This window comes from Amphiura filiformis, chromosome 15 (assembly GCF_039555335.1).
Source record: "Amphiura filiformis chromosome 15, Afil_fr2py, whole genome shotgun sequence".
Lineage (NCBI taxonomy): Eukaryota > Metazoa > Echinodermata > Ophiuroidea > Amphilepidida > Amphiuridae > Amphiura > Amphiura filiformis.
Window position 1 is genome coordinate 23,761,858 of NC_092642.1, and position 21,964 is coordinate 23,783,821.

The following is a 21,964-nucleotide window of genomic DNA, read 5'->3' on the forward strand; positions in this document are numbered from 1 at the left end:
GTAGATGCTGGAATGAAATACCAATTTTCTTTGTTTTACCTCATTTGTTTGGCTCGGAATTATAAGGGGACAATGTGATCAGTAGCCATCAGTGGCAATTTTCATTTAAATAGGAATCTTATTTTTTATGCAAATCACACATTGCTGTAACTTACCGATTTGAGCCAGAGAAAATGGTACTTCCTTCATGCATGCATGCAAGACATGCAGAGAAGGGCGATTCAGAGATACACAAGTTTTGATTATTTATCGGGCCAACATCATATTGTTGATTTTGGTGTAAAACTACATCATGAAGTTCAGAAAAATAACCAAAATACCTAATAGACTTCATACACAAAACTTCAAAACCTGGGTGCACCAACTAAATTGTTTATTAATTTCTTGAAATTTTGCACGATGTATTTTTACACCAAAATCAACAATATTAGAGGTTGGCCAATTGAGTATTTCTGAATCGTCGTAATGCAGAAATAATTGAGGAATATACGGGATACAGCTTATCATCCCTCAATGAAGTTTTCACACTAGACTAGATGAAGGAGTGACCGAGAAAACTGATGGGGCCCCATCAATTTCAAATGCAGTCTTTGATGAATTTCAACAAAATGTCTTGCATAAAGATTTGTAGGTTGATTTTCCTTGGGCATCCCATTCATTAAGGGGGTACTACACCCCTGCCCAATTTTGTGCCTATTTTTGCATTTTTCTCAAAAATTATAGCGCATTGGTAAAAAGTAAGATATGTATATTATTGGGGCAAGGACTACAACTACTGCACTGGACATTTTATTTCAGCACAGTCAACAGTTGTGGAGTCACAGTCAAAAATGAGGGAAAACCAATATTTGATCAATAAATCAATAGCTACTTGCCTTGAGTTGCTGAATTTTTAGTGCAGTAGTTGAAGTCCTTGCCCCTATAATATACATATCTTACTTGCCACCAATGCGCTATAATTTTTGAGAAAAATGCAAAATGTGCACAAAATTGGCTAGGGTGTAGTGCCCCTTAAGTTTACTAACACATTGAGCAAGAGTCAGCAATCAATGTTTTTCCAAAATGTGCTCAGGCCTATTTTTGGGAAATATTGAAATGCTACTTGTCAAGCTTGAAATTTTTCTCCTACCTCCAAAATTAAACTTCTTAAGGGCAGAGTAATGGGAGAGAACATGGACCTTTTCGAGCATCATTATTTCTGAATTGTATCTCCAAAGTATATAAAACTATACATTTTTGGAAAGGAAATGAGTCAAGGAATCCCATGGTGACGTCAGATTTTTTCAAAAATCTCGAGTTTTTGATAAAATCACAAAAAATCACTTTTTTACCCTAATGTTTTTGTGACAACGTAAAAAAAAATCAGTTCGGAGTAAAAAAAAATCAGTTAGCTTTTAATGAAGAAGAGACATGAACTTAGGGAAGGTTTTTTATTTTTTTTTTTTTTTTTCTCTTTTTTTGAAATATTGAAATATACATATTAAAAAAGCAATTTTTTCATTCTATTCAGCTAAAAATTGCACATAATTGTGTATATTTTTGTTTAAAACAAATATTTTGAAAAAATGAGAAAACCTTCCCTAGACTTTGATGTACTCTAAACGATAGTGCAAAAGTTTACCTTTTGCTTGCATATTTTTCGAGTTATCTTGTCACAAAAATCGTGCAATATTGTCAAAAGTGAACTATGAGAAATCGACGTTTTAGTAAAAAATGTCAAAATTATGCACAAAATGTCCTTATATTTTAAAACGGCAAGACTTTCACGCTTGTAAAAGCTGTACCTGGTGCATGTTCTTAATATGCATCTTTTTGCAACAATGAATTTATAATGTCTGCTTTTAGTGCACCAAAATTCAAAATAATTAAAAAATCTAAGTGGCATTTTGACTGCAAATTTGTGTTTTGTTTACACCGCATTTGCGGCGTTAAACATACCGAATGCGCCTTGACTGCGTTGGACATACGCCAGAGAGTTGCGCACGCTGACGCTTGAATCGCTGCAGAATCACAATATTTACGCATTCGCGCATTTCTGACTCATTATTTCCGCCAATTTACTAAGCTGTCTTGAGCCATGTGACTTTTTAGAGTTGAAAAGAGTGAAATAAATCAAGCAAAAATACGTGTAAATATTAACAAGTTGTATTTTATCAGTTTCAAGTGAAAGAATACATCTTAGTGTTGATAAATATCAAGAAATCTCAAATTCGGGCGTGGACGAATGTGTCTTCCATTACTCTGGCCTTAAGGCTGCGATCACATAGAAGTATACCCTATACGTAATACGCTCATTCGATCAGGCCGAGTTCACATAGGAGTTTATTATGTGAACTCAGCCTGATTGAATGAGCGTATATTACGTATAGCGACTACCATATACTTCTATGTGATCGCAGCCGAAAGGTCATTAAATGGGTGGCCCATTTAAGTATTAGGTTTTTTTACCTCACATGGAGACCTATCACCAAAATAACCAGATTCCAAGTTTTGAGCTCAACTGCACCAGCAGTTTGGATATTACCAGCAAAAAACATGTGCATCACAATGGAGCATAGACAGTATATGTTGTGGACCACCATGGGGATGAAGACATCACATCTAAACAAAACATTCTTTTGGTGTCACAATCTGTATTTTGGTGGGGTGAGGATAAGGTTGTCGATCAGTTCAAGATGGGTGACCCAATCCACAGTCTCACCCCCCCACTTTATTCTATCAAAATAGAGATTTTGGCATCGGAAGAAAGCTCATATTTTTCTCATAATCCTGTTGAAATATTAAGCCCAAAATATAGTCTGTTTAGATGTTACGAATGAAAAAGTGATAACCTCACAGTCATCCCCAATTGTGGTATACCACACATACCGTTCTATGGGCAGTAATTTGTGAAACATATTTTTACTTCCAAAAACCTCTGGCGCAACTATTATTTGATACAGGAACTCAATATGAGGTACAAAACACAAAAATCTGATCACCTACCTTTTAAGGGCTTGGATAGCGATGTTTTCACATGTTTTTTGTAGGACCTGAGTTATGTCCTTCTGATAGCAAATAATTTTGATTTTTTTTTAAACTTGCGATATAAAACATATTTTATGACAAATGATAACAAAATTGATAGTTTTGAAATTTAAGTCCTCAAAGTAAATTGTATTATGTACTTAAAGTGTATGTAGCTGGGATGAAAAGCCATCCATCATATGAAAATGTTGAACTTTCGTATAGAGGTTGTGCAAATGACGTATCATACCGTAAATATGGCGGACTACTCAAATGCATTCAACAAAAGCATGATTGCAGTACCACAACAGTTCGTCTCACACACACAACAAATGCACTACGATCAAATAGGTTGATGACAACATTTGATTGAATGGACTGCACTGCGCCATGATTACGGTGAAGGACACCAGTTCAAATTCTTTGTTTGGAGCCAATTGATAAAAGCATGCAGGGCTTCCATTGAAGATATACATTTTTTTTCCCAAAACAAAAAATTAGGTCTTTTGCAGAAAAAAATGTATATATCTTCAATATGAAAGATCAAAATTTTCAATTGATGGTCAGCTTTTCATCCCAGCTGCATAAACTTTAAGTACATATCATAAGATTTATAAAGTGATCCATGATTGCAGGTCTAAACCATTTTTCGCCCTGATGTGACAGTGACGTCAACACATTGAGGCAGCTATTTTGAGCATCTATGCGGCGTCTTTAAGTGTATACCAGCGTTTTAAGCGAACGCTAGAGGTTTAAAGCTGCGTCCAATAAATTGACGTCATGCCACATCCTGGTGAAAAATGGTATAATACTAATTAATACATGGCTTATACCGCCATATATATTTTGACACATCAAGCAATGTAAAGCTCCACTTTGCAAAAGCACCTTTCAATTTCCATTTCGTTCAACACAATATAAAAAAGAGTACAAAACAACAGCTGATTTCCCAAGTTGTGATATTTCTTTATTTGTCACATCTTGTTTTCAGATTTAGCTTATCACATCTTTTGTCTTCTATGAGAGTCTGTACAATTTACTAACAGAAACATTGCCTTTGGTGAGTACGGAGCGAGTTCTGAGAATTTCAACCACTGGTCTAGAGACGTCTACCACGACGACCTCCCTTCCTCCTTGTGCTGTCTGATGGGATTGGTGTTACATCCTCTGTGGTAAAAAAACAAAGAGACAAGTGGTTGTTTAATATTATGTCGTCTATACTTCCTACAACACTTACATTGTAGTAGCACTTTTTTTTTTAAACAAGTCAATTGACCTTTTCAGTAAATCCCATAAGCCTTTGCAAGTACACCTGAGATGTCGTCATTTGACGTCACACCGATCTGCACCGATGCGCACATCATTTATCGAACATCGTTATTACGCAAAGCAAGTCGGCATGACGTCAAATGACGAGTTCTCAGGTGAACTCGCAAAGGATTATAGGATTTACCGAAAGGGTCAACTAGTAAATTAGAAGCGAATTACAGATTCTTGCTGACAAATTCTAACCGAAGAAACATACAGAGTGTCCCTGACAGTATCAAATTTTTTGGGTATTTTAACACCCAAACCAAAAATAACCAATAACTGATGTGGTCGTAGAACATCTACAATAATTAACATACTTTTTAAATTTTGACAAGGCTCTAGAAGAGCTTTTTAATACTCTCCTGCAAATTCCAAAAGACAGTCCCTGTATTACTAGTTCTTGAAATAATTTCAGGGACTGTCTTTTGGAATTTGCAGGAGAGTATTAAAAAGCTCTTCTAGAGCCTTCAAGGAGAGCTGTTTAGAGCATTTACAATAGAATGTAAGGAGTGAATGGTTAACTAAGGAGAGCTAAAAGTCACTCTCCCATATCAGATTTAAGGAGAGCAGTAGAGAGCGATTGCTCTCACTCTCCTCAAAAGGCAGTCCCTGTTTGAAATAATAGAATTATACAAAAGTACCCCATTTTCAAACCTAGTTTCCACAGATTCTAATATCCATCAATGACCTGTGCACGAGGTGTCTATTGTCATTGATTGATATTTGAATCTGTGGAACGGATTGAAAATGAGGTAGTTTTGTACAATTCTCATATTTCAAGAATGGAGCGATCAATTGCCAAAATCTAAGAAGTATGTGATAGCTGTTTTATTACTTCACCACATCAACAATTATGTTTGGTTCACGCACTATAATACAGGGTCAGAAATTCGGCGAGAATCCAAGATTATCGTCAACAAAACTGCAAGAATCTAAATGGATTCTCATAAATATTTAAGTTTATTATAAAAAGTTATATATCCATAGATTCCTGCAAAATTCCCCATGGAGAATCCTCGCACTTAGTTGCGAATTTCTGACCCCAAAATACCCAATATTAAAGTTTCTGACAATTCAGTTCTTTCAGAGCAGGGTCAGAATTTCGGTGTAAAGATTCTCGTAAACAGATTTGCGTGAATCAAAGTTGATTCTTGCAAACGTTACATAGTTTACACAGAAGTTGATTTGCGAGAATCGAATGATTCCCGAAAATTTATTCTGCAAGAATCATGATTGATTCTCGCACTGTGAAATGAAATTCTGACCCGGCAGAGACATCCTGTATGCTGCATTTTAAATTCTACACCTTGATTTCCACTCTTAGTGATCAGCATCAGAAATATTTTAGCCGCTTTGGAGGTTGGTTGCAAATTAGGTGTCTGTTGCAATGGAACAAGAGCACCAATGGCGCTGTGGCTCTACGCTTTTTTTGTGGGAAAGCAATTGTTCTTGGAGTCGAATGCGCAACAGGTTGGTAGGTCGGTCAATTTTTTTAAACCTTCAGTTTGAAAAAATTCCCCAAATATTCAATACGGTCCTTGAAACTCGATGCGGTGGTCAATCTTCCTCCTCCGCATTATTATTTTTTGCCGCATTACTATTAGTTGCAAAATCTGAAAATAATTCATTATTGTGCAAATTACTACTGAACCAGCAAGAATAATTTGTTCTGCAAAATGTTAAAATCCCCTTTTTTTAGTATTTGAAGCTTTCAACAACTATAGAAAGCCTTGGCAACTATTAGAATTCATCTAAATTGACCTCAGACGACCCGAAATGACCTCCCAAAATTTTTGCTCTAAATGGTGACCTCAGATGACCCCGAAATGACCTTCTAAAAATTTGACTTCAAATGTTGACTGTACCCACCAAGTTTCATGCCCATACGACAGTTTTTAGTAATTTGACCTCAGGTGACCCCTGGCTGACTCAAATGAGCTTCCAAAAATTTGGTTCTAAATGTTGACTGTACCCACCAAGTTTCATGCCCATACGACAGTTTTTGCTAATTTGACTTCAGATGACCCCTGGATGACCTCTGGTGACCGTGACCCACTATCCAATACAAACTTGTTCTGTGCGACCCTACAAAATTAGGCTCCAAATGTTGGCCGTGCCCACCAATGCCCATACGACATTTTTTAGCAATTTTACCTCAGATGACCCCTGGGTGACACCGGTTGACCCTGAAATGACCTTCCAAAAATTTGACTCCAAATGTTGACTGTACCCACCAAGTTTCATGCCCATATGACAGTTTTTGCTAATTTGACCTCAGATGACCCTGGATGACCTCAGGTGACCTTGACCCACTAACCAATACAAACTTGTTCTGCCTGGGGTCAAGATGCACCCACCAAGTTCGAGGAACATGCGACCCCACAAAATTTGGCTCCAAATGTTGACTGTATCCAGTTTCATGTTCATACAACAGTTTTTTAGTAATATGACCTCAGATGACCCCTGGGTGACCCCAAAATGACCTTCACAAAATGTTGATTCCAAATGTTGACTGTACCCACCAAGTTTCATGTCCATACGACAGTTTTTAGTAATTTGACCTCAGGTGACCCCGGATGACCTCAAAATGACCTTCCCAAAATTTGACTCCAAATGTTGACTGTACCCACCTAGTTTCATGCCCATACGACACAATTTTAGTATCTTCCCAAAATTTGACTTTAAATGTTGACTGTACCCACCAAGTTTCATGCCCATACGAAGTTTTTAGTAATTTGACCTCAGATGACCCCTGGGTGACCCCGGATGACCTTCCCGAAATTTGACTCCAAATGTTGACTGTACCCACGGTTTCATGCCCCTACAACAGTTTTTGCAAATTTGACCTCAGATGACCCCTGGATGACCTCAGGTGACCTTGACCCACTAACCAATACAAACTTATGCTGGGGTCAAGATGCACCTAGTACCAGGGATCTATACGATGATTTTGTTTTTTTGGTGTATTACCGCGCCGCATAGGCATTTTACACATAAAATACACATAACCCACACACAACGCAATTGAATAACAGACCGGTACTGCACAGTGCCGTTGGTTACCAGTTGTTCTCATTTATGTCATCAGCAATTGGAGCCTACAAAATGTGGTGCATTTATCGCGTACGGTACTATTATGTGATATCAGGAATTGACACAAATTTTACGGTAACAAAATCAGTCATACCCAGAAAGGATAAAATTCGAATTGAGAAAATATTGTATGTGTGACTTGTTGTACTAAAGATGCATCCACCCACCAAGTTTGAGGAACATGCTTCCCCTACTATGCTAGTGCTCTGACGATAACACTCCGATCGCCATGCAATCTAAGTTTTGTAGGCCAGTGGGACAACGGAATCACTACGTGAACGAGCTACTACTACACTAGTCTCTGAGAGAAGAGGCAGACACAGACAAACAAACAGATTCTAGTGAATTAAATAGTGATGATCAGTTGTAGCAGCTACAAATTTGAACGCTTGTCAGGGGTCAAACCCCTCCATTTATATTTCCCCACACTTTTTAGACAGACACCCTTTTATCAAAAATTGAACCCCCACCCTTATGCAGTGTTTGTGACCAAAGCTTACAGCATTACTTTATCAAATTCGAAGACTGAACATCGGCGCTATCGCCGCTTTTATACAGTCACTTCGGGTCCATTTTATCACTATCTGCGCCATCAATCCATTTCAGAATCCAAATTGATGCAGAATTTATCCTCATCTATCAAACACTCATGATTTTCTTATTCATCTGAAACATTTGCGACATAATATTGGCAAACTGCAATCATCTTTCAAAAGATACGACTTTAGATTGTTTACAGCATTACTTTATCAAATTCGAAGACTGAACATCGGCGTTTCATACAGTCACTTCCGGGTCCATTTTATCATTATCTCGCGCCATCAATCCATTTCAGAATCCGAATTGATGCAGAATTTATCCTCATCTATCAAACACTCATGATTTTCTTATTCATCTGAAACATTTGCGACATATTAAATGTTGGCAAAACTGCATCACTGCAACTGCATCGAAAAGATACGACTTTAGATTGTTTATCTAAAAGTAACACATGGGCAAATGGGCAAAAGGCTGAGATACCTGTGAGATCCTGAATACATGAATACGTCAGTCTATACTCTCTACACGGCCGCTGTGGTTCGGATCGCTCCACTTCTAGTGTGAGCGAGCGGCCAAAGCGGCTGATGTAGAGACTGAAAATTATATTCATTCATAAAACTCACGGCGCCGATTCTACTACAGGTGACGTCGTATGAATTGAAAACATCAGCAAATTAATTTTTGACATTTTCTTTCCAGATTTATGAAGAAAATATGAATGTTTTTCAACAGATCATCAAATTACTTTATTATATTTTTTTTTCAATTGGTAGCGCATTCCCCTACGCTTTATAATTATATATTGCTCACACGCTTTTTAGAAACCCACCCTATATTCCGCAAAATTGTAATTTTACAGATTTTCAGAATTCCCAACCCACGCTGTAGAAAGCGTGCCAGCCAAACAATGATAATGAATAGCCAGATGTGACCTTCGCTGTCGAGACGTTGTTTTCCGGGTTGTCAAACCCGCGATTTGGTAACACAATTAGGCGACTTTTGAAGATTTTCCCCGGGACAATTTCCTGCCCCATAGAATACAAAGGGTAAAGAAAAAAATTGGGCGACTTTTCGATTATTTGACCTGCGATTCGGGCTGAATTTTTTTTGGCAACCCTGGTTATTTAGCGCTCATTTAATTAAATTACTACGCCGCTGGTCTCTAAATATTTTGAAGTGTTGTCCCATGGTAACAAAACTCCCGAGAACTCAATAAACAATCTGGACAAAGGAATCATCCAATCACGCTTCTATCCATGTGAGATCACCGCAAAAAATTCATGGTAAAAGGTCACTTTCCCAAAGAAAAATAGTGCAATCCGTCAATTCCCGCCATGATCTCACAACTTAAATTACTCAGACCAAAATAATCTCTAGCGCATACAAGGAACCAAGCAAAACGATAGAAATGACTTGTTTCTCATGACGACTTTTGACTTTTCTCACTTCAAAATAAGTACTTTCCCCACCCCAAATTCACTTCTAAAGGAGTGCAATCGATTGCTAAATAACTAAGCAAACCTTGGAATGTAATTTCAAAGCCAAATATCATTAACAAAAAGAAACCTTAGCATAAAAAGCAAGAACGCAAGTGGCCAAAATTTGTAGCAAAAATACAGCCCTCACTGACTACAATGACTAAGGCTCACTAGCTCCGCTAAGAGCCAAAAATCACCTGCAAGACGTCCACCTCTAATATAACCTGACCTGAATCTGCTCTCTATTCAATCATACATCAAATGCTGGATTACATATCAACATATAGGTTTTCTTGTAAGCATACTGGATAAGAACAAATTTTCTCATCAAGTAGATATTGTCATGGAAGAAGAACCAACCAATAAAAAGTTAAACTTACCAATACGTCCGATTTGCATACCGGAACGAGCCAAAGCACGGAGTGCTGACTGGGCACCTGGTCCTGGGGTTTTGGTCCTGGTAATTGAATGAGAAAGACAGAATTTATAGAGGGTTAACATTTACAATCATCGTCTCTTTTTAATTCTTGCTCAGAAAAAAATTGGCCCTAGTAACAAAATGAAATGTGCTACAATCCATTGCAAACTTGTATGAATGAAAATTTTGTGAATTATATGACTAGCGAGAATTTGCAAAATGCTTTACTTGTAAGTATTTTATTTTCTACATCTGCATTCAAAGAACTTCACCAATTCACAAATATTTCATGCTGCAAAAATTTGGGTTCTTCTTCCCACCAAATGAGAATTTCATGCTGCGAACATAATTGGCTTTACACACACTTTCAAATATCACATACAAGTTTGACATGTAGCAGATTAGCAGTCCATATTTTAACCATTGTGAAAAATTGAGCAATCAATCAGATCACACTTATATAAAATTGCTTAGCCCAAGATATCTTACTCCCCTGGAGTAGCCCTCAACGTATAATATACATGTGTCCTAGACCGGTAAGAACCTGCACTAGCCACTATCTTTTCAACTGGAGAAGTATTATGCATCATGCATGTTTACTAACACAGTAATAGTAAGATGTTGCACATCTGCATATATTCACTGTTTTTTAAAAGTAATCAATCATGTTTTACCAAGGGGACTGTGACAGGCCCTCTCTGACATTACAAAATCCCTCACTACTCCTAACCTCTTTAGTGTTGACTCTTTTTGTGCTGCCTTCAGTGTTCGAAATAAGCACTTATCCTCTTGTCCTCTTGTCCAAAAATCACTGGGGACAACCATATTGAGCTATGTACTTATCCCCTGGACAACCACTTTATTTTACCTCTAGTATGACACATTTTGGGGACAACCAAAATGTAGTGAGGACAAGCAGAATTTGTGCTTTAGTTATCCTCGGGATAACCTCCATATTTTCCTTATTTCGGACACTGGCTGCCTTCACTAGTTTACTTACTTGTTTCCCCCAGTGGCCCTCAGCTTGATGTGGAGTGCTGTGATTCCAAGTTCCTTGCACTTGGCAGCCACATCCTGGGCAGCCAACATAGCGGCGTAAGGGGAGGCCTCATCACGATCAGCCTTCACCTTCATTCCACCGGTCACACGTGCAATAGTTTCCCTGTGTCAATAGAATTCACAATGAAAGCAGGAACAAAAATATTAGAACTTGGTTTAACTTTGTTAGAGTTGAATTTTTCCCTTCTTGGAATTTACACTGTTAGTGTTCACACTAACTACCGCCACATGGCCAACACCAGGGTTGTAGCTAGGATATTTTTAGTGCTGGGTGGCATTTGATCAAAATTTTGCATATTTGACATTTTTTGCCTAAATGGACCAAATTCTTGACCAATATAATAAATTGTGCAATTTTGGCCTCTGAGTGGTGGGCTCCTGTGCTAAAATTGCAGCTGAGTGGTGGGCTCCAAAACTGAGTAGTGGGCTCTACCGCCCACCACCGTCCACTGTAGCTACAACCCTGGCCAACACAAGACAGAAACGTACCTTCCAGACAAATCAGTGACATGAACAAATGTGTCGTTGAAAGAGGCGAAGATGTGAGCTACACCAAAAACATTTTCTCCCTCTGGCACCTGAGGTCCCAGGCTTACCTGGACCTCTTCTGTCTTTGCACGGCCTTTGCGAGGAGCCATTCTGCAAATGAAAGAAAGCAAATTGTTATGACACATAAATCTGAGTGAGGGCCGAAGAAAGTTATTATATTTCTAACTTGATTTTTAAAACCAAGGGGTTGTTAACATTTCTAGGGTGATTTGTGGGTATTAAAAGTGATATATATTTTTTTGCTTCCTGTATAAAAATTCATTTTTCCCATAGCAATTACATTTAGTACGACGTCCATTGAGTGACCTCGGCGATTTATTAGCTATGATGGCGCCCTTCACATTTTTAAATTTTTTAAATTTTACTGTCGCAAATTTTATAATGCACCAAGGCACAAACACAGTGAATTCCTTTCAAAATCGGAAGACCTGTTACAAAACTGCTTACCTATATTGTGAAATATCATTCCAATGCTTGTCTTAAATGTATTCAGGAGGAATTTCGAGATGATTATATCGGAAAAAATCGCCGTGTTTTGGCTGCAAGTCATGTCATGAAATCACTAAAATCTGGATGTTCGTATGCGTTAATAATTTTTTTTAAATATTTCCGTATTTGCTCAAAAATTTGAAGTAAATCCAGAGGTAGCCACTGTCATAATAAACACTATAATGAAGTTTCCAAGTACTCTCCAGGGATAAGACAGCCATAAATCATATCAACGCATGCGAAGATTAAGCAGTGCAAAATTGAAACCCGTGCGCCAGACGGAGATTCATGAAGTTTGAGTTGCGGCTAAGCCTCTATGGCCTGTGTCACGCCTCCCCATCTTAAATGTTCCAATAAATTCAAATTCTCACTTACGTTCATAAAGAAATGATAGAATTAAATATTTTTACATGAAAAATATTTATTTTTTATTTTACCTATCAAAATCATTGTTTATTTCACATTTTCGTAAATAACTTAAAACAGTCAAATCAGCGAGGTCGTATACGTCACGAGGAATCCCGATTCGGGATTCTCAAACTATGTAAATAAACAAAACGTATCCCGAGCAGAAATGTTAGATTTGAAGTATTTATTTATTATGAAGAGACTTCTAAATTACAGTTTAGTGAATTTCCCGCTAATGCTGTTTTCAATATCCGCGAAATTAAAATTCCTCGCTTTCACTATTAACTCAAATATGACTATCAGATGACATTCACAGGTACGGATGCTGAACAGGCTTTGATGAGTAGCAGCATTTAGTAGAAGTGATAATAGGCCTATCATGCCAAAAGCCCCTTCATAACGAGTACCCACTATTTCTATGAAGGACAGATATGAACCCACTTGGGGAATAGCTGGGAGGGAAGCATATTGGACTCGGGGGGGGGGGGATGGTACTTGATGAACCCGGGCAAGTAATGATATAAAATTGGATCGATTGAGCCCATATCTATTGGTAGAGCTAATGGTCGAGTACAATATTTTAAAAATCATAGCAAGACCAATAAATATTGGGCGTAAAGCATCTAATTTTATCATTATTATGTTTTGGCTCCGATATTTTCACACACTTGGATTCATCAAAACATAATGAGTCCGATCGGATCCTAAAATTTGGTGGCCTTTTTTTACAGTGATTTTGAATTTGGATGATCAACATGTCATTATACTTTTGCTGGATACAGACTCGCTGGACTCGGTTGTACTATAGTTTTGGGACTCTGCACCGACTTGGACTGGATTGCAGATACAAGAATACACAATGAGATTGAGATGGACTCTGTGGCACCGTCTTATAGGGGCGTGGCATGCCCCTGCTCATGGGAATCAAAATTTGACAAATTCTATTTAAAAAATAGTGCCCCCCTCAATCATATCCAGCGAGTCCCAAGGCCTGGAATGAGCCCTCACCAAAAAAAAATTTGATGACTCACTTTTGGTTCATACATAGGTTAAAAAAGTCCCGTCCTCAAAGCGCCCATGCAAATTTTGTTTTTCTTAGCACGTCCATTTCGGTTGAAATGACAAAATAATTTTTTGTTTCCTTTTTTTTTTAGTTTTTTGCCGTTTTTCTTTGTGTAAAAGAACCTAAATTTTATGCTGTGTACTTTTAAGTAAAAAAGAACACTAGCAAATGACATATTAATTAATTCAAATTTTTTTTAAATCTTTAAAAAAATCTTAAAAAACAACCGCATTCGTGTTTGGAACTGCCAATTGCTTTGAGACATAGCTTTTTTTTTTATAGTTTAGCCTCATCAGGACATTTGCTGGATCGAATTACATCTCCTGCTCTTGGTCAATCACAACTACAGCTAACAAAACACACATTGGTTCAAATATTTTCTAATCACATTTTATTTTGTATCAAACAGAAATTTGTCACAAATTTCTTAACAACTATATGAGTTCTTCACAGCCATTTTATTTACCACAACATGGGTCAGTCACCTACATTAAACATTACACTTATCACTTAAAATTCACTCTATCATGACAGTTTATGTCATTTGAATTCAAGTAGCACATTTTCAAAAATACAAATGTATTTTGGGTTTTAGCATGTCTCCATTTGATGACTAATACCATTCCAATTCTTTGAGGTAATTGTATCATTCATATCAATGGTTCATGCTCTTGACCACCCGCTATGCCAGGGACATGTTCTTATACATTTACATTTCACTTTGTATTAACAATACATTACAATTCTTTGCATTTGCATAATACACAAGCCATTCACCATTTTAATACCACCATGCACCACATTGTAAACAAACAGTCTGTACGACATAACAGCACAAATTCAAGTACCATTACTGAAGATGACGGTATCATAAATCGTCATATCATCTACAAGCCATTCACCATTTTTCATACCACCATGCACCATTATGCACCACATTGTATCAACAAAAGTTTGTACTACAAAAAAGCACAAATTCAAGTACCATATCTGAAGATAAGGGTTACACAAGTCATCATTATTTATGTAACAATACATTTCAATTCTTTAGATTGCATACACATGCCATTTAATACCACAATTATGCACCACATATAAAACAAACACTTTTTCTGAAATGAGTCTTCATTGTCATACCCTCCATGTACACCTATCCAATTCACATTTTTTTAAATCCCATAAGCCTTTGCATGTAGACCTGAGATGTGGTCCTTTGACACCACGCCAATGTGTACATCATTTAGCGAACATCGTTACTGTGCATTTGAAAGCCATGAAGTGCGCAGTAACAATGTGTACATCGGCATGACAACATCAGAGGTCTACCCACAAAGGCTTATGGTATTTCCCGAAAGGTGAATTGTGTCTTACCCCTCTCCATTTCTATATTACCCTTCTCCATTTCTATCTTCCAATCCATTTCCATTGATTACTGTCTTACCATCCCTCCCCATTCCTGTCGCATTCATCCCTGTCGCACCATCCCTACCCATCCCTGTCGCACCATCCCTACCCATTCCTGTCACACCATCCCTCCCCATTCCTATCGTACCATCCCTGTCGTACCATCCCTACCCATTCCTGTCACACCATCCCTCCCCATTCCTGTCGTTCCATCCCTGTCGTACCATCCCTACCCATTCCTGTCACACCATCCCTCCCCATTCCTGTCGTACCCTCCCTGTCGTACCATCCCTACCCATTCCTGTCACACCATCCCTCCCCATTCCTGTTGCAGCATCCCTCCCCATTCGTCGTACCATTCCTCACTATTTTCCTGTCTTACCATCCCTACCCATTGATCCCCTCTAGTCTTACCATTCCTTCCCATTCCTGTTTTACCATCCCACCCCTCTCCATTTCTAAATTACTCCTTGCTCTCATTTAGATATTTAGGGATTTGTAATTTGATGAAACCACAATTTGGTGTAAACATTGTATTGTATTCCAGCACTTCAAATTGATTTAAAAAATTCTTATATGGAATGGATTTTGGATTCTGAAATTTAAAAAATGCATTTGCCTAAAGAAATTAGCTATATACATGTATAATAAGGTATTAAATTAATTTTGTTTAATGAATTTCTGAAATAAATCAAACCAAAAATTGAGAGCTTTCAAATCATATAACTTAATTTGGCACGTATGATTCTTTATGATTTGTTAGTGTAAATTATATATTAGTAATAACAAGACTAATGTGCAAGTGAAATTAATTCTAATAATATATAAAACAATAGATCTGAAAAGTTTTTATACAGTGGAAACTTGTTAACACACTCTTAACCAAAATGTCTGATAACAGTGATTTTAGAGTCTCAAGTTTATAAATAAACTCATGATGCCACAAACTTAATTCATTAGCCCCAGCAATTTCGTGTTAACAAGTTTCCTGTATTTTGCAACATAAATTACCGTATTGACGCGAGTATAGTCCCACCTTCGAGTAAAGTCCCACCCCAAAGTTTCAAAAAATTCTGAGAAATATTTTCGGTTTTGGTGTGTACCTGGACCTGGAGATAAATGTTAGGATCATTCATGGTTGATTAAAAAAATTTAGGCCTATATGTTTTGAATAAATTTGTGCTCATGTCATACTCTATTATGAATTCAAAATGCATTGAATTTGTATACAAATTTATTCAAAACACATAGGCCTACAATTAAAATTTTTTAATTTTTAATTTTTTTTTTTTAATCAACCATTAATGATCTTACCATTTAGGTTTAGGTCCAGGGACACTCCAAAACCAAAAAAAAAAAAAAAAAATCGAAATTGAGTATAGTCCCACCCCAATTTTGAAAAATGTTCACCCCAAAACGGGGTGGGACTATACCCGAGTCAGTACGGTATATAATCTCATAAAGTACATTATACACAAAAATAATAATAAATATTTGTAATTATCACTAAATAAATTTTGAAAGACAAACAATAAATTTAACAATTACTTTTTATTTGACATAGAATATTTGATGCAACATTGTATTTGTTATTTAATAAAATCCTATTCTATTGCAGCCAAAGGTTTAATTTATAATGAATGTTTGATTATGTAAAATCAATAATATATATCAATCAACCAACATAAATTTTGATTTTCGGTCAACTAACATTATTTTGTTAAAAGATAGAATTACATGTACCGGGGGGAATTGAAGTAGATTGCATAACAAATACTTGTTGAAGGAATCTTCTATATCAAATATTTGGAGTATATGGACCTTAAGGGCTCTGGAATGAGCGTTTGGACAGTATTTTTTGTGGGATATGAGAGCACATCAGACATATCAAATTGAATTCTGAGTACGAAGAATGTCATTCTGATATCAAATAATTTTCATTTTTAAAATTGCGATATAATACAAATTTTATGACAAAATTTGATATTTTAAAATTTTGATATAACAGTCCTTGATGTTAACTTTATAAATCTAGTTATATGTACTTAAAATGTATGTAGCTGGAAGGAAAAGCAGACGATCCATTGAAAATTTTGACTTTTCATATTTGGAGACATACATTTTTGCCCAAAAAGACATATATTTTTTTGTGTGTTTGGGGGAAAAATCTGTATCTTCAATACGAAAAACAAAAAATTTTCAATTTATCGTTGGGTTTTCATCCCAGCTACATACACTTTAAGTTTAAGTACATCATCAGATTTTTAAAAATTGCAAATTTCAACAAAAAAAAATCAAAAATTATTTGATATCAGAACGACATTCTTCGTATTCAAAATGCAATTTGATGTCTGATGTGCTCTCATGTCCAGGGACAAATGATTTGCGCGAAAAAATGGCCAATTGCGCGGAGATTGTGCGAACTTTTTTTCAATGCAAATGCCCATAGGAAAAAAATAGCCAATTGCTTGGAGATTGCGCGAAAAAAGTTCAGCGCAAATCGTTTGTCCCCTGCTCATGTCCCACAAAATACTGTCCAAATGCTCATACCCCATCCTTTAAGCTCTGTACCCCATCTATGTACCTATCATTGTGACCCAAAGTGAGTTAATATACTGAAAATGTGATAGATCTGAGAAAAAGACCGTGCTTCGATAGCTTGTTGGAAAATAATTGATCAGTAATGCAGAGATTTCATTTCATCCATCTTAACACTGTAGGGATCCATTTGGCTTGCTCGAGATCGTAAAATCAGTGCATGCTCTAGTGCGTGTAGTATTAACTCGCGTGAGATGAATTGGTGCGTTTACATGCGCGATCAAAAGCGCTACATCTGTACACCTGCAACGTATGTCAAAGTGCAAACATCACCGTCTTGAGGGAGCCAAATGGACAATACAATATAGCATATTTATAGTAAATAATAGTATTACTATTAGTATTACAGTTAATAATGTACAGGATTGTTCTGTACATTAGTTGCATCTTAATTGCAAATTGCGCTACCCTACTACATGTACGGTAAATCACGCAAGAGTCTACCGCCTATACTTGGCACCAAAAAGTAGTGCTATTTCAGTTCGGTATCGGTAAAGCTTTTACACTCTAGCCACGGATGTAAAATTCATATTAGATACCGAAACTCGCAAAGAACTTTCTCGCAGTGAAAGGGAAGTCTGCTAGCTACTGGATGATAACAAGAACTTTCTAAAATGTTGCCGAGTCAAGATGCTGTAATCAGTGAAGATAACTTTTAGCAGTAAAACTGCTTGTCTACATGTAAATACATGTAAATGACTTTATATCGCATATCTCCATTGTCCCAGTTTTGTTTCTGGAAATAGAGACAAATAATCACATGAACAGTAAATCCGCAATAAAAATCCACGGTTATGATCCATGCCAGACGTAGCGAATAGACGAGTCAGTCTTTAAAGGTTCAATTATAGTCTGATCAAAAATATGAGCGTTGGTGATTGCTGAACATCTTGATGGAGCTGAAGCGGAAATTGCAGTGACAAGTCTTCAGAGAGACATGACAAATCCACACATCCTTGGTCGATGGTTGACATCATTTTCTGGAGGACAGAAAACCAGAAAGAACAATTTTAAAAACAAGAAAAGGAGCTAGTTGGCTTCCTGAAAAATTTACTGTGCAAATTATTCTGAAATGTTAAATTAGGGGTTCATTCATAGGATTGAGGGCATGATCGCTGTTTATGCCCGAGGCGTGTATACAGTACATATTTTGGTACCTTTGTCATTGTCATAGATGTGCTGACATAGTGACATAGCCTGCTAGTGGTTCAGCCGAAAGCTGTGTATTTACGACAAAATAAAGGCATTTACATGAATCTGTAATTTCTGTACTCTCAGTACAGAAATTAGCTACATGTATTTGAATGGGGCTTCAACTTCTTCAATATTGCTGTTTGCTTTTTGTTTTTTGCAATATTTTTCATTTCAAAAATACCAAATGACAATTTGAATGCCTTATCCTTCACTTTTAAAGCAATTTATAAACAATTTTAATTTTTTTACACTTTCGCTGGGATCACTGAATAGGCCTTTAATACTTTGTGACATTTATAATGAAAACATAAAAATTAAAACAGTCAAAAACGTTATTTCGATAACTTCACAAAGAATTGTTTTAAATTTAATATATTTGAAAATTGGTGACGATTGAATGAATTGAATTGTCTACTTGTATTACAAACGGTCACCGAATCTGAAAGTAACAGGAGTTGTACACACGTCACTTGACAGTACATGTAGATACATTGTAGATTTCTCGAATATTGTACCAAGTCATGAAGTCCAAGGCGGCAAGAGCAAACCAAATGAAAAGTCAGTAAAATTAGGATTTAGGTCATAGCAGCTGAATGCTATGCTGGGATCTTGTCTCGTATCATAATACATGGACATGGTAATTCATGAATTGGTATAAATATGTTGAATTTGTTTGAGTTTGATTGACATTCGACATTCAGAACTTGTCATTGACCCGACAGAATTATCGAAAAATTGACATAATGGCCATCAGGATCAGCATTGTAAATTACGAATAAACAATCATGACAATACCTGATGTAATGCAGCAGTGAGTTTATGGCTATTTAATACATGTATAAGCTTACCAATCATGTTACAGTACAATCGTTGTTCGGCTAATCGCCATATTCGTGCACTGACAACACATGTGAAAGAGCATATCATAGCGCACATGTCATGCACATGTGCGAATTTTGCTCAATTTTGAGACACTTTTCTCTACAATCCGTATCTTGCTCATTAACGGTTTTACAATCAAAAGTTGCCTAAAATACTAATGAAACAAATGCATGCATGTAATTTAGGCTCACAGGGATAAGACAAGAAATATTCTAATCAACTTAGCGTAAACAATCGTAAAATACCACTTACCAGTACAGTCAAGGACGCCGCTGCTGGGGATGATATTTTCCTAACCGGATTAGCAAGGTTAATCCCAGATATATATTAAGAAAGTTCCTATAACTAGGTTTATTTTAAAACAAACCCGGTTTAAAACAATCAATCTGACCTTTTAGAATCGATTAGAGAAGTAAACCCGCTTATGACGCGCGAAAATATATCGATCTTGATACCCACGAGGGCTCAGTTCGTCAATGCGAAGTTCGCATCGTAAAAACTTGACCTTTAACGGTCAAATCGCGAGTTGGACGTCGTACTACATTGTGCCGTGTCCGAAGATCCGTGATCCTCCCACTTTGCACTTCGTTAACTTATTGGTGCGTAAAATTAATTAGCAATGTCATATGTCTTATCTTTTCATTGTTTTGGTAGCATGTTCAGGCAGAATAATTAGGATTATGACGCTGTCTTAAATTAATTTTAAGAGAAAAGTTGAAATTTTCAGTCAAAGTGTCACCCTCCCACTTTTTCAGGGTCTCGACAATGGCCATATTTGAACATGTTCCTGATATTTTTCTACACGTTTTTAGGGCTTGAGTGTATATAGAAGCGGTGCCCAAAATATCTGTGCCCAAAATCACCTGACCCCCCCCAACTGCTCCATTGACACTGTAGTACTGTACATAATTTCGATCGGCAGTCTGGGCATGCGCACACTGAAATGCAGAATGGCGCACACAATAAGTTTTACCATTGAATTATCGTCCACAACAACCATTTGATCCATGGATGCATCCGGCCATTTGTCTCTGTGCTTGTTAAATGTTTTGTGTGCCTTGCCGAATTTGGCACCAAATGAATGCTTGAAACACTAACTTTCAAATAAAAAATATTCCATTTCCTGACAAAAATATGAAAATACGCTAAATCTAACAAATCTAGGATAGGGTAGGCCTACATACCGATTTACATTGATTTTACCGATGTGCGGTCTCAAATTGGGACAAAATCGCCGTAGAAACTTACGATACCTCGGTTATGAAACGACATTCAATGGGGAAAGCGGCATGATATTTTCGATAGATTGATACGTAGACTCTTTTTCACAGTTCTCTTGCCATCTCCCATCCCCCCAGTTTTGAGACTAGCTCGATCGGCATTCGGCTGAATTGAAAAGCCAGGATATCGATGCGATGATGACGCGTATGACGTCATATGATATGAGTGGCTCTGTTCCGTTTTCTACTTCATTTGCATAATTTGTTTGTGAAATCCTGTGCAGTGTTTTGGCAGTGTCCCCTTTCGACCTGCCAAAAATCGCTTGACCCCCCCTTTCAATGTGCCAAAAAATCTTTGCCCCTGTAATTCACCACCCCAGGGCCGGGTATAGGGTACACATAATTATTGCATCACTCCATTCCCATGTTCCATTCCATTTGCATAATTTGTTTGTGAAATCCTGTGCAGTGTTTTGGTAGTGCCCCCTTTCGACCTGCCAAAAATCGCTTGAAACCCCCCCTTTCGACCTGACAAAAATGCTTGCCCCCCCTTTCAGTGTGCCAAAAGTCTTTGCCCCCTCACCCCAGGGCCGGGTACACATAATATTGCACCACTCCTTAATATTTTATTTCTGATCGCAGTGCACAGCCCATGATCATGCCATGGGCATGAGCCGCATGCCCAGGATGACATTTGATTTGCCATCCATCATGATTCATGAATTTGATCTCCAATTGTTTCGAATTGAGAAATTCCTCTTCCCATAAATAGCAATTTACCTGATCTACATTCATTAAAATAATAAGCTTGCCATCCTGCCCTATGACGTACAATGATCACATTCATGCATTCGTGAAATATCATTTATTTCCCACACACATTGCACATTAACGTGTAGTATTGAATTTCTGAACATGACATTTCGGACCTCCAATTAGGTCGATATATTACACTCTGCGTTTAAAATATGTATCATTTTGTGTAGCGTTATACTTTATCTGTATGCTTCTTGCATTCAAATGTCTTATTTTTATGGATTTGTGGACGATTTTGTCGGATTTTTACACTATGATTTTACCTCAGTATGGATGTATTTGTTTCTGATGTCAAAAAGGTCAAAGTTCAATTGAACTTGGGACGGCTCACCTCATCTGTAAATTGCTAAAAAAAATGGATTTTTTAATATATGATTAAAGTTTATAAGACTTATTTTCATATTTAAAAAATACTATCACTTTAAAAAAATTAATT

General features: G+C 37.0%; 1 protein-coding gene across 1 annotated transcript; it reads right to left on the reverse strand.

Moving 5' to 3' along the window:
* Positions 1-3,951: 3,951 nt before the first annotated feature.
* Positions 3,952-21,873, reverse strand: LOC140171416 (small ribosomal subunit protein uS11). Its single transcript, XM_072194674.1, has 5 exons — positions 21,792-21,873; positions 11,395-11,544; positions 10,847-11,008; positions 9,809-9,885; positions 3,952-4,173 (listed from the first exon to the last, which is right to left on the reverse strand). Exons 2-5 carry the CDS (start codon positions 11,541-11,543, stop codon positions 4,106-4,108), a joined length of 456 nt encoding a protein of 151 aa, XP_072050775.1. The 5' UTR covers position 11,544; positions 21,792-21,873; the 3' UTR covers positions 3,952-4,105.
* Positions 21,874-21,964: the final 91 nt, after the last annotated feature.